Raw genomic sequence first — 14036 nt, 5'->3', positions numbered from 1 at the left:
TCCCTACAGTTGGATGTTTTGCTAGAATAATCTATATATGACTAAGGCACCATAAAAAGCATGCTGTGAGAATTAAATGCACGTTCCTAATGTTTCACTAAATATTAAAAAAACTTTATTTGTCCTTACCTGATTACTAGTTCAGGACTCAATGGTTTTCTAAATCTAACCTGACCAAAGAAACATGTAAATTATGGATTACTTTTATTTTAGTCATTTTATTGCTCACTTTGAGAATCTTTTCACTAAACAGATAGTATCCCAAACATAAAGCATTCAGTCTTTCTATGGATTTCACAATTTGTGTGCTTACTGAGATCAGTCTTCACTACATTCTTGTATTAGTCCTTGTTTTCTGAAGTATACCATTCTAATTTGTAATACCGTGTCTTTATCATGTAGACATCTATTGTTCAGGGACTAGAATATAAGTGTCTCATGGTTCATTTCTGCAAGCTTGTAGAGATGGAAAAACTAGTGCACTAATCCGTTCTGCATGGTCTGTACTCTGATGACTTGAATTGTAAGCTACTGTGACTATTTCTTTACTAGATGTTTCTAGTCTTCTAGCAGTCAACTTCAGTGGGGAAGAATTAGGAAAAGGGAAAGATAATGTTATTTTAAGACTTCCGCTAGTCAGCTCTATGCCATAATCTTTACAATTTGTATCAAACTGTGTACAGTATACTTGAAGTATTTGCAAGACATCAAGAACACCTCTTACTGTAATTGTCTGGGGGTTTTTTGTTGGTTGTTGCCAGTTTTGCTGACAGCTCCAGTAGATGAGAGAGGCAGAAAACAAGGAAGTTCTGAATCATATTATCTGACACAACATTTCAATGTATTGCGATCTCTGTAGTTTTTTCAGTATGATTGAATACTTTTATGAACTATAAAAATTCTATACTATATGAAATGTCAGGGTTCAGGAATGAGTTAAAATTTGCTCGCTCATACTGTTTCTGCACATTTTTTTTTTTTTTCAATTTGATCTTGATGGGATTTTTTTGACGCTTACTGTTTTGTGACTGTCTTTCTCATTTCTGCCTATTTATTCAGTTGTTTGTGATAAATACATGTACCAATATTATGGTGAGGGCTGCCTTCAGCCACTGCCGGTTTTCTTGTTTATCTTCGAAGTGCTTTAGGGGTCTTTCAGGCTCTACCAGTATGGTATGCCTTTTTATACTCCTGTGGCTCTCTGATTCGAATTCTCTGTGTCTGGGTGAAGATCCTGTAGGGTTCAAATTCCTGTCTTACATTACAAGAAAATTAGGGTTACCAGAGGTTGGCTCCTCTGAACTTCTTTCCACTGTTACATGTGTTCTTTTACTTACGCTAGTGATAGCAGCGTAGGAAGCATGTACTATTTATGCCAACTGAAATTTATCTGCTTGGAGTATTTTAGCAGATAATGTGTTCTGCAGGAGGTGGCCACTGCATGTTGATTTCCTTGTATCTGATTTTACTGTCTAATTTTAAATTGGTTCACAGACCGTAACAGTAGAATTTACTTCATGTAGCTAGCACTAAAAATATGCTGTAAGTCTCCTTGAAACATATGATTCATCTGCCAAGAGAAATACTACTAGAGCAATATTTATGCTCTTTTTTTTGTCCAGTCAGTCCAAGAGCGGTAAATACAGTTAAAGCAAGAGTGGAAATTGTTTTAACTAGCAACAAAAGAAAGCAAAATCTTGTTTTCCAGCTTTCTTTCATGTTGGGGAAATTGGGAATGGAGTCCAAGGTTTACACTTGTGACTTCTTTTGTGTAATTAGTTTCAGTCAAAGATATTGGTGTCACCCTCAGATTTTGAGAAACTTCTGATCTGACTCCAAAGTGGTCTCTGACTTTTGTCCAGAATTTCTTTCATTTCAGTGTCAATATTTTAGTAGTGCACCCAGGCTAAAGAAACTAAGACTTGATAATCCAGTAAATGCAGGAACAAATCATTGATGAGTTGCAGACCAAATCCTCAAGACATATGAGACTTAGGATTAATACTGCTGGATAGTGTGACAGTAAGGAAAGGAAGAGGTCCGAGGTAATCAGAAACCTGATTAATACTGTCGACCCTGCTATATGTTTATGTAGAGAGTGCTTGTTTTCTGAAATGAGCTGCATCTTGCAGAGTCAGAATCAGCTGCCTGGGTCAGTGGCTCTGTGGAAGAATCCTTGTGGTTCATGACACACTGTAACCAGCTTTCTCTGAAGTGGATTAAAGTGCAACATCCATACCAAGCATTAAGATGACAGTTTTGGTCTAATGCTTGTCATACGTTCTGCTGTCAGTCTTCTCTTCAGCAGTATATCCGAACAAAATGCAGATCCAATCAAAATCTCTGAACAACAGCCTGTCTTTGTAAAGAAGACACATTCTGAGGATAACAAGTGACTTTTCCTGCCTTTTCTCCTTTCATCAGCTTTGAAGTAAATAATGTAACATAAAAAGGTTTTGATATAAAGCAGTATGAGGAGTATATAAGCAGTACAAATAAATACGTAAAGCAGAAATGTATATTTCAAGGGCAGGAAATCTTTCAAATGATGCCTCATATAGATGAAATAGACTGTATGATAGTTCCATTTTGAAGTAGTCCACTCATATTTTTAATATAATTTTTAGGAACATCTTGTGGCATTTTCTTAACTGTATCAGAAAGCTTATACTTATACAAAAAAAGGTTGGTGTTGATCTTTCCATGTTATATTGTTGTCATTCCCATAGGTCTCATTTGTTGTACAGTGCTATTTATATACACAGCAGCAACTCTGAATATAGAAATATGGGCAGTAAATTATCTCTGATTTTTGTGTCCTAGAACCCTGCTGGCATTAGGATGCCATGTTGGAATTGCTGATGAACATGCTGAAGAAAAAGTGAAAAAAATGAAACTTCCAAAGAAGTAAGTTGAAATTTAAATGCATCTTTTTCTTAGGCAGTGTGAGTTAAGTGAACCGTATTTTTACCAATTCGATATTTATACCGCTAGTTTTATTGGCACTTTGGTATGCATGTATGCATATAAATTTACATACACCTTCATCCACACCTTTTCTTTAGATGTTTACAGTCTGATGCATAGACAAAGTTTAGGTTTTCTGTGATTTATTGAAATGCCTGGCATTTGTTGTTACGTAGTTCATTTATATATATGGAGTGTACTGCAGAAACTTGATACAGAATTTTTATAACAAACTTGTCAATATATTTTGCTGTGCTGCAGTTATTTAAAGGTAACCCTTTTTAAAGTCCTAGAATGACCATCTAGTATTGACTTTGAAGTGAAGAGAACTCATATAGCCGCCTGACTTCTTTTCCTGAGTGATTGATTGGCAACAGCATTGGTAAAAAGTACTGTATGGTATGGTATAGTGTCCTCCACTATAGGACAGCTCTGAAGCCAGCTCTTGTGGCCCAGCCGAGGTGCTCTGGCTTCTTCATAGCACTAGTGCACCCTCCAATTGGGGAATGAATAATTTGGGAACTCTCATGCAGTTGAAAATAATGCAACTGATGCAACTGTACTTGGTGATAAGCATATGACAGCCCTGCGGCCCAGCACGCATTTGACCCCTTGGCATATAGGAGGATTATAATGTTTATAAAACCAGAAAGGTAAAGGTCACATTTTCAGTATAAGAGAAATCCTGTGTGTTCTCTTTTTCCTGAATTTAAATCAGTAATTTAGTTTCCTTGGTTATGTTGAAGAACAATGGTTAAGTGCTATTTGCTAAGTAGCAACTCATAGCTCTTTGCAGGGATGTGCTCTGTGCAGAAATGGATGTTCCTTTGCTATTGCATATCTCCGTTATTCACAGAAGCCCTTCACTGACTCGTACCTTCGTATTTCATCCACTGTGTCTCTAAGGCTAGTATAAAAACCCCAAGCCTATTTTTAACTAAAGCATGCCTGCCTTCATTTCGCCATGGTTCCTGCATGCTTTTGGGTAATACTTTACTACAAGGTAGCTGTAAGAACCAAGTCTTTGATATATATAACATGGCACTGATTTACATAGCGTTGATGGCACAGTTTCAGAATCCCTGATGTGATCACTTGAAAGGAATGAATGAGAATAAAAGTGAGGGAAGAGTTTAAATCCGCCAAAACTTCTCTTGATACCCCAAAATAACTGCAAATGACTAAAAAGAAGAGATATCTAGGGCCTTCTGTATTTTCGTTCTGAATTTCCTGAGCAGAAATGTATATGCCTTTACAAGATTGCGCAAGTGAATTAGTTTTGATGCTTTTGAAAAGCTGCAGCCAAATCTCAAATCTGAAGAAATTATACTTCCTAATTGAAGAGTGATAATGCTGAGTCTTTTCAATGTCATTAGCAGTCATAACTTTAGAAACATCAAGTCCTACCATCTACACGAAGTCAGAATGTAACAAAAGGTTACAGGAGGTAGCGTTTAAAGCTGAAGTTTTGATGGGAGAAGAGATTTCACTTCCTGTGTTTGCTAGATGATACAAATGCGTTATCCCAACACTTTATCAATTTTCCCGTGGTATTTTATTAAGTTCTCATATATGCCTGACACCAAAATATATGTTATTATGGAAATGTATGTTATTATAGAAAACAAAAGCAACAGACATCGCAAGAATGTAATTAGCTCATCGGCTCCACTTTCTAAGAGTTTTTTCAACCTTGCTTTGTATGTTATTGTCTGTCTTCTTAATCTTTTGCCTTTTTTTTCTTTTCTGCTATCCTATTGTAACAATCGAGATTGTAAAATGTTAAGAAGAAGTTTATATTTCTGTCAGTCCTACATAATTTTGACATCATAGCGACACTGCGTACAAGTTGGGGAAAATCACATTTTTAACTGACAGTTGTGTCAGAAATTTGCCTTTTTTCATACAGCATCACTCCACAAAAGAGTTTTTTTGGACCATTTTGAACAATTAGTTGAAGTGTACTGCAAACACAACTTTTGCTCATGAAAATTCTCTTTCTTATTGGGAAGCTTTTTCCTAAGAATAACTTTAATTTTTTGAATAAAGTGTCCTTTGATAACCTCTTGTTTTAAAATACCTCTCCGAAATATTAAAAATCTTCATTTTAATAAATTCTAAATATTTAGTGTTTCTACAGGTTAAAAAAAGTCTAAATGAAATGGGAAAGGAATAAAGGAATTGTCAAAATGGCAAGAAAAATGTTTTTTTAAAAAACAATTTTTGGTCTGTTTTCAGTTCTCTTTTGTAAAACAACTCACATAAACAGCTGAAAATATTTATTCAAGAGATTAGAGTATGGGCTAAGACCTCTTGAGAATGTATCTACCACTCTTTCTGAAACATTGGGTGGTGACGCATGAAAATTCCATAATGCTTGTCATAAATCAATGCCAGATCAATATGGTAGTGATAAGGTGCTGTTGAAGCACTTGAGTTTACCTACTCCTTAAAAAAAAAATTGTTAATATATGACCAGCAGAGAGACTGAACAAGATAAGAACAGTAAATATACTGATGAGCAGATGACTGGGCAGGAGCTGGGATTTTAGGTACTTTTCAACTGGTAACGTAACATCAGTCTGCAGCTGAAGATACTTCTCCAACATGAATTTGTATATGCAATGTGCTTTTGTAATAGTATCCATTCATATTTATCCTTAATGACCTTTCATTTGCATCCTGAAGCAAAGTATTTACATCCTGCATCCTCTGTGACAACTATGAGCATCCTTTGAGACCCCTCATTCTTTGATGCTTCTCTTATATTGAAATCACTGTGGCTATCAGAGCTGCTATATGCAGACGTAACACTTGTGCAGGGGAGTGGGACAGGAAAGAGCAGTAATTGCCAGCTTGACAAATGTGTTAATTCTGATTGACTATTGATTTACTCTTTCCGTTACTGTCTGGTTTTACTCATCTCACTGAAGGGACTTCACAACTACTACCTGAGGAGACGGTACCATGAGGGCAGTTAGCTCGTGTGTGTGGGGAGAGAGCAGCACAACTGGCAACTGCTTGCTTAATTGTGTAATAGACATTTGCTGTCTGGTAACCCTATGAATAGTTGATTTTGGATTGACATTCTTGAATTGTTGTTTTCAGATTTAAACTTACTTTTAATGTGGTAATTTTGAAGGAAGGTCCAACCTCATGTTTATAGATGATAATCCCCCTTAAATACTTGATTGTTTTCAGTTATTGTTTTCATCCAATAATTTGTTTAAATCGGTTTTCGAATAGTTAACACAAGAGAAATAATTAATATTTGTAAAGTATTTGAACATTTTAGAATATAAATGGGGATAAATACGGTTTCTTTTTCTGGATTTCTCTCTCAGTCCAAATAAAGAAAATACAAGAAAATGACAAAGTTGTTTAGAAAACAATTAGACAATTATTTAAACTTTCCAATCTGTAAATACCCCAGCTCATATAATTTCCGTGAAAGACTGTTGTTGCTTATTTTACACAGACCCCTTTCGTTCTGACCGAAATAGCATTTTGTTTTGTCAGTATGCTCGAGGAGAAACACTCAGAGATACTCAGGGCACATCCACCAGCTCCAGCCTGGTTGCTCCTGGAGCTGCAGGGAAGCACCAGCTCTGGCACCCGGAAAGCCCCTGGTCTTGGTGTCTGCCAGGCTGTTTTTTGCACTTTTTTCCTTACTCTTCTCTACCTGTGCAGTGTTTTGCTCTTTCTCAAAAAATGTTTTCCAAGAGGTGCCACCAGTGTGGCTGGAGGATTGGCCAGTGGCGGGTCCCTTTTGGAGCTGGCTGGAACCGGATGTGCCTGGCATGGGGCAGCCCCGGCCTCTCCTCACAGAGGCTGTTCTACAGCCCCAGTGCCCCAGCACCTGGGCACGGACATCCAGTACAGTCGCTGTCTGTCTACCCCCCAGCTTTTCTCTTCCTACTCCCCTTCCCATGCACATTCCCTCATCAGCTGAGATAACGGAGGCAACATCTACCACCATGACACCATACTGGTGCTGCATAGTATCATAGGTTTTTGTTGTAAATTTAGACAGTTCTGATATGCTGCATCCATCACCATATGCGTTACGCCCTTTACAGAAGAAGAATTGGTCATAAGTGGGAGATGACTATAATTAATTTGTTGGGAACAACTTCATAAAAATAAATAACTCTTTGTTCTTAGGACTAAAAAAGACTAGGAAGCTGTCTGTTCTGAAGTCATGCTTAAATTTTAAACATTTACTCGTATTGTTCCTGAGATTAAAAAGCAGAACCTATTTTTTTTTCAGATCCCAACAGGATAGAAAGCCATGTAGTTTCCTGTGGCCTGTCCCTATTTAAGTACCCAAAGAAATTCTATTTACCCTGGGTCATATCCTCCGATCCAAGGGTGTAAGTTGAGGTCCCTTCTCAAACCTGCTGCTAATAGGGGAGATGAAGGTGCAAGAAGCAAGGCCCACTAGAAACTCCAGAGTGCCCCAGGGCAACTTTTCCCAGATCAAGGATGCTCCACTCGCTTTGGGTTGAGACTAGCATTCTCTCGTAGCCCTACTCCCAGGAGAAGGCATATATTTCACCATTGCTTTTGTCTCCTTTTCCAGAAAGCATAGTTAAGGCATGAAGTATTATAAAGATAAACTTTTATTAGATGGACTTCATATATGATCTTGAGTAAGCCATTTGACTTGTCCTGTCACTCACATCCCTCTGTGTAACAGGAACAATGTATTTTCTTACTGCAGAGGAGATAGGTAAAATTTAATAAGTATTGTGAAGTGCTCAGAGGTAACAATAATAGCATTCATATAAGTAATGAGAAAAACAACATCTTATTCTACTACTTTAAACATGTGAAAGTACTGGAATAGTTTAGAAACATTTTTAGTTCAAACCATTTTGGGTAGCTTTCATTACTAGCTACTAAATTTATCTCATTGAGATGCAATTCACTTGAAACAAAATCAAATGCCAGTGGATTATTATTTTTAAGGTCAAAGACAGATTATTCCTATAGATATGCTGCATACATGTCACTTCTTTCCTTTGTGATTTCTATTATTTTTTTCTTACTGTAAACTAACTGCAAGTTCTCTGTTTTTTGACAGCTACCAGTTGTTGAGTGGATATAAGCCTGCCCCCATGGATCTGAGTTTTATCAAACTGACCCCCTCTCAAGAAGCTATGGTGGATAAACTAGCAGAGAACGCTCACAATGTGTGGGCAAGGGACCGTATAAGGCAAGGCTGGACATACGGTATCCAGCAGGTAAGTGCTCACTTCAGTCACTTGAAAAGCACTTATCTATTGAGATATTTCACAGTTAATTGAGCAAATTTACATAATTAAATGTTTTAGCAGTGTGAGACTCTTTTTTACAAGCAGTATTAAAAAATCGGTGGTCTATTCTTGCATGCTGTCTAGATCTCAGAGTGAGAAAATTGCATGCAGGAGGCTAATATGCTCTGGTATTTCAGGAAGAGTAAACACTGACTTTGAGTAGGGGAATTCTGTTCAAATGTTTGCAGTCTTGGGAATAGAATAATTTTGTTTATCCAGTAAACTTGTAGTTTACTAAACTTTGCTAATGTTGTATTTCTGGCAGAGGCCATGTTTAACTGAGAATAGTTAAGTCAGTCTCCAAATTCCAGTCCTGCCTTACTGGTTTTGTTTCGGTGAATAAGAATGCTACGTGGTAGGTATCACAATGTGTTATAAGGGAGGGGAAGGAAAATTAAGCATGATGGATTGTTAACAGCAAAACTCATTGTCTTTGTTTTTTATTTAAAAAAAAAAGAAAAAATCAGGTGTGCAATGAGCCTAATTTGTTATTTCTCAAGACAGCTACTATATCATTTTTCCCTTAGGGGTTGTATTTTTTTTTGTGATTATTTGTGAATTTTATATAGAGAAAGGTGTCTTCACTTCTGTTAATAAATGTGTGGTAGCATATCACAGTGAAAATTCACCACTTGGGGAAAAAAGAATTTTCATGTTTTTGCACTGGACATAAAAGATCATTAGTTTTGCAAAAATGAGAGACAGCTGGTTTATGGGTACATATTCTTTCCTGCCTACAAACAATGTTTTTGGTTTTGACAAAAATTCAAGTTATACTTTTCAGTTCAGCACATTTCAAACTTTTTTTCTACAAGACCAAAACTCATTCTGTTTGCAAAGGTTTTGTATTTAAAAAAAAATAATTCTGGTTTTACATATAATAAATTAGGCACCTGAATTCACCTCATTGCGTACTGACAAAGAAGTACATTTATGTGACAAAATATATGCTACATAGCGTTTCAGCATTGTCTATTAGAGTACCTTACTATAAAGCTCTCATTTTAGTGCTTTGTGAACTGTTTAGGAAATCTATGTTCTGTATTTGGGTCTAGACAGACAATGAGCCAATTCTGGTATTTTCAGACTGAAATGTATGTAATATCCCCTACTAGATAGACACTGAAGATAATTCAGAGTTGGTGCAACTCCCCTACTTACAACAGGATTAAATTTTCCCCTAATAATGCATCTTTGAGCAAGGAAAGTTGCACTTTTGAAGTGCTGTTAAGATTTCTGAAAGAATATTAATCATGAGAAGTGTTGGAAGTGATGATTCTCTGTTGTCAGGTAGGGGAAGCAGATTAATTCATTCTGAAGCTATTTGAATCCTGTGTTTATGGAGGCAGTGCACAGTTCATTTCTAGGATGAGAGTCTATATGTTATATGCTCAAAAGAAATATTTCTCATATATTAAGGAATGCACTCAATAATTTATACCACGCCTCTCATACTTTTTATTCTCCCAGAAGCCGAACATTTTCAATACAGGGCCTTGCCAGTCAGGATGAATGAAAGTTGGACAATAGTTTCAGCTTTGATAAAACCCTGACATATCCCAAAATTAAGTTTAGTTTTGCCACAGAATATATTGGTTTGGATGAAGTTAAGAAATTTCTGGAATCAAAAGCATCTTTTAGCTAACTATGTTTCTAACTAGCATTGGGAAAATTTAAATCCGCAACTCATATGTCATGGATAAAGTTTCCTAGATCTTGAAGAGAATTTAATCTACCCTGTGTATCTGTATATCTTAAGAAGAAAAAGAAACCCTCAAGTAATTTCCCTGTAATCACTGTAGTGAATTTGCAGTTTAACTACATGTTTTCTGAATTAGTGAGGTCTTAACTAGGAGAGACAGTTAAATGATGTTGTCAAAGAATTTTCCTATGTTGCTGGATTGAGAGTGAAAAGCAAAAGATGTAATGGGAGTTGGAGGCAAAGAAGTTTCTCCTTTACATGTGCGCAATGTGTTTATACACTGTCTTCGTGTATGTCTTGATGTGCCTGTTGATACAAAGGTTCTGCTTTTGGAGAGGTGTGGCGTGATAGGAATAAATCATTCGTTTCCCAAAGGCAATGGAGCAGGCGTAGCCCACACCTTTGGTTTAAAAAAATAAAATAAAAACATTGATTACACAAATCTACTATGGAATGTAACCTGAAATTAAACACCGCAGCTTACTGACAGAAGAATTTGAAGTCTGTCTTACGTCCTCAGTGCTGTGCTAAGGGAAAGGGACTGACCATACTGTTGAATCTGTAATGTTGTGGCCCTGTGAAGAGACATGTTTGAGGCTCACTGGGAGAAAGCAGAGAGGAGGAGGAGGGCTTTGGGATCTACTCACTGAACAGCTCTCTGTATTTTAGCTCCCGACTGCTGAAATACTGTCCTGAGGGCCAGCCTTGGAACTCAGGCCTCCCCTAGTCTCCCTTCCTAATAAATGCCCTGCTCACTGGATGACAAAGCTCAATATGCAAATTAAAATCTGCACTCACTTATTACAATTTATAGTCTGGTGTGAGAAAACTCATGGAAGATAGAGGTATATTTTTGAACTCCTTAGCCTTGTAAATACTGCACTGTGCATTCCCATTTTCCAGGAGTGTTTTAAAAATTGCCACCTCTATCCTCAAACTGGACAAATAGGAAATAGGTATCTAAATCCCTTTTGATGGCCAAGGACAAATTATTACATAAAGAGGTTATCAATATCACTTAGACCTGCTAAGTTTTGAAATAAAATGTTAGTCTCTAGTTAGGTTTTTGGAGATTTTTTGAAACAGTCAGTGCGAGTAAGGCTCTGATTTTGACTACCGGATTGTGCTCTGAAAGAGTCTTAGACAAATGCTTCTGCTCTAAATCTTGACTGGGCTTAGGTATATGATCTGCACTGAATTGTTCCTCTTTACCAAGACAATTATGGGCATGCAAAGAAGAATCTGGAGATTTAAAAGTGAAAAGCTTAAGTGCCCATGAATCTGATCACATTCGGAGCTGGAAAGCCACTTAACCGGGGCTTTGCAGTCTTGGATGCTTCTGTTTTAAACATCGAAGTATTTTGTTTCGTGATTCATGCAAACTGACTGAAGTCTTTTGTGTGCTGTGTGGGACACTGTGGTTGAAAATGTAATGCAGTGGTGTAGTGAGCAGTGTCACAGTTATGCTTTCCACAGAGGATAGTTGTTAAAGATCATCAAGAGCTCAGAAATATAAATGACCTTCAGGAAACAGATCAACAAGATCAGCAGCACACTTTACTCCCTTTTTCTTGGCAGACAAGTTACAGTAGTCTCATGTACGGTTAAACAAGTAGATTATGTCCTTCAAAACTTCTCCACCTGTAGCATGTCCTGTAAGAAGCCGCCATGCTTTGGGGTATGGATGTCGATTTTTTCTTAACTCAGTTCTTTTTCTCTTTTCAAATAATTAAGTTTATTTTCTTCTGGAGAGAAGACAGACAGGTGAGTTCCAGGAGTGCTTGCAATGTGCAAATAACAAATACCTTTCACTAAAAGTCAAAAGAGGGCAGAATACCAAGGTGCTCCTTTCTAGGTGCAGTGCAAAGATGATTCTCATTTAGTTGGCATGCATGTCGCATAGAGTTGTCCACACTGCTGTGTGCTTCTGCTTGACTCCAATAATAGGTTTGTTTCATGGGCTATGTTTTGTCATCCCATCATATTACCGATCACAAAAAAGTAAGTATTTTTTATTAGGACAAACTCACAGTAGCTTATTGCTCCATGAAAGGAAAAGAAGGAACAAAACGTGTAGGAAAAATACATATTTCTGCTTTAAAGAATATACTAAATAGCAAGAGTAAGTGGAAAACCAAGCACAAAATCACTATGAAAATACTTGACTGTACTTGACTGTACTTTAAGGGAGAACGTTGCCTACAGGTTGGTCTTCTCTGCACTGGGGAAATGGTAAGTGACCAAAGACGGGTAAGAGAGATAGAACCAGCAGTATAGCCTTGGTGTAAGTCAATCAAAATAATCACATTTGTGCTATGAGAGGCGGCTTTCTTTTTTCCCAACTAGTACAGATTTTGACATTATGTCTTATCATAAGGTTTTTGTTTGGGTATTTTTAAGGAATTTCTCAAAACAAGATGACTGAAAAATAGCACTGAAGCATTCATGACTAAATTTTCACAACCAAATGGAAAATATTCAGAACTCACATAAGTTTATCCATGAACTTACAGTATTGGTTGATGTTGATAAAGCTCTGATGTCATGTATACAGGAGAATCCCAACTTTTATAAAAGTAAGAAAAAGACAAAAAGGAGAGAAAAGAGTGAAGTTTAGAGATCCAAGAGCAAATCAAAATAATTTAAGTACATTGGCCACCCCCTTCCTCTTCCTGAACACATGGATTTTGGGTCTCCCCACTGATAGTGAGGATCACGGCCAAAGATTCTGAATTTTGCTTATATGCCTTGTCACATATGCAGATAGCTTAGTCAAAGGGTGTCTTCTTTCTTCTTCATGTTATATTGTGTGTTGTGGCAGAAGAACCTAACAATCAGAAACCTCATTTATACTGGTGAAAAATATTTTTTGAAAACCCACAGCTTTAACAATTGGTTATAAAACCAATTGCTGTGTGAAGAGTAGCTTATAAAAGATGCTCTGTGCTTCCTGTCCTAGGATAACTAGTCCTAGATATTATAGACTAGATAATAATAATAATAATTAGCTAATTGCTATGAAACAGTTATCAAGTCTGACTTCTCTTTGGCCCAAAATGGAAGACAGTTTGGTCTTTTTAAGTCAGGATCTTAATTTTTTTTTAGTGTTTTGTACAAGGACTAATAGAAAACTAGTAGGTCAGAAGCTGGTCTTCTCAAACTGCCTAGTGTGTACTGCAAGAGAGGCGCTGTTCTGAAAATTCAGGTAGAGGGAAATATGGACAGAGGGGGAAAAATCACAAGTTGAAAGCTTGTAACTTATTTTTTCATGAAATATATATATATAAAGGCTTCTTGTCCTTGTAAAAACTACTTATGTTACCTCCCTTTCACATTTTACATTCTTTTCAGTGATATGTTGGTTCCTTCCATTTATAGTCGGGGCACATTCTGCCAGACATGCCATATGGGTATGGTCCTCAGTGAAGATGATAGAAGCTGTACGCGTATTTTGAAGGATGCACATGCTTCTAAGGAAAGAACTGAGCTGCTATTATGCCGGGTTAGGAACACAGCTTCTGCTTTACGTGGATACATTTGAGATATCTGTTAACAGTGCCAAGAATATGGCTCTGTGAGGACTTATCGTTAAATGAAGATGCAGTTGTGTAGTAAAATATATAGGCTCTTTTCTTTTTCCTTTTTTTTTTTTCTGTGATAGAATAGGTTCTGAATTCAAAACCAAAGAACTATATAAATGTCACGGGTGCTACCCAGCTCAAACCGTTTGAAACAGAATCTTCTTAAGAAGCTGAAGTTTGTTTGTTTTGTTTTGTTTTTCTTCTGGAGGAGATCTGATTTTCATTTTCTTTTAAATGACTCAGTGAATAATAATTGCCAGACAAACTCTTTAGAAAACACAATCTTCAGATGAAGCATTAGGCTGTCACACCTGAAAAATTCTGGAAAACAAAACAAAACAAAACCAAAAAAACCAGACTCAAACCTTAGGCTGAGTTTTCCTTCTTTTAACAGTCTACACTAGAAAAGAGTAACTTTTCAGTAGTGAATAGGAAGAATTAAGTCCATGTATGAATTGCAAATGTACT

General features: G+C 36.8%; 1 protein-coding gene across 1 annotated transcript in view; it reads left to right on the top strand.

The window, feature by feature from the left end:
- Positions 1 to 8213, top strand: part of LOC104495938 (ryanodine receptor 2-like) — a gene marked incomplete at both ends in the record, with an annotated part of 17124 nt that extends 8911 nt beyond the window's left edge. The window contains 2 exons of the mRNA XM_010138990.1: positions 2824 to 2907; positions 8054 to 8213. Coding sequence (XP_010137292.1) covers positions 2824 to 2907; positions 8054 to 8213 — 244 coding nt within the window. The remainder of the gene's footprint in view (positions 1 to 2823; positions 2908 to 8053) is intronic.
- Positions 8214 to 14036: the final 5823 nt, after the last annotated feature.

The sequence above is a fragment of the Buceros rhinoceros genome, unplaced genomic scaffold (assembly GCF_000710305.1).
Source record: "Buceros rhinoceros silvestris isolate BGI_N320 unplaced genomic scaffold, ASM71030v1 scaffold20406, whole genome shotgun sequence".
NCBI classification, from domain to species: domain Eukaryota; kingdom Metazoa; phylum Chordata; class Aves; order Bucerotiformes; family Bucerotidae; genus Buceros; species Buceros rhinoceros.
The sequence above is the reverse complement of the archived record's forward strand: the minus strand, read 5'-3'. Positions and strand labels throughout refer to the sequence as shown.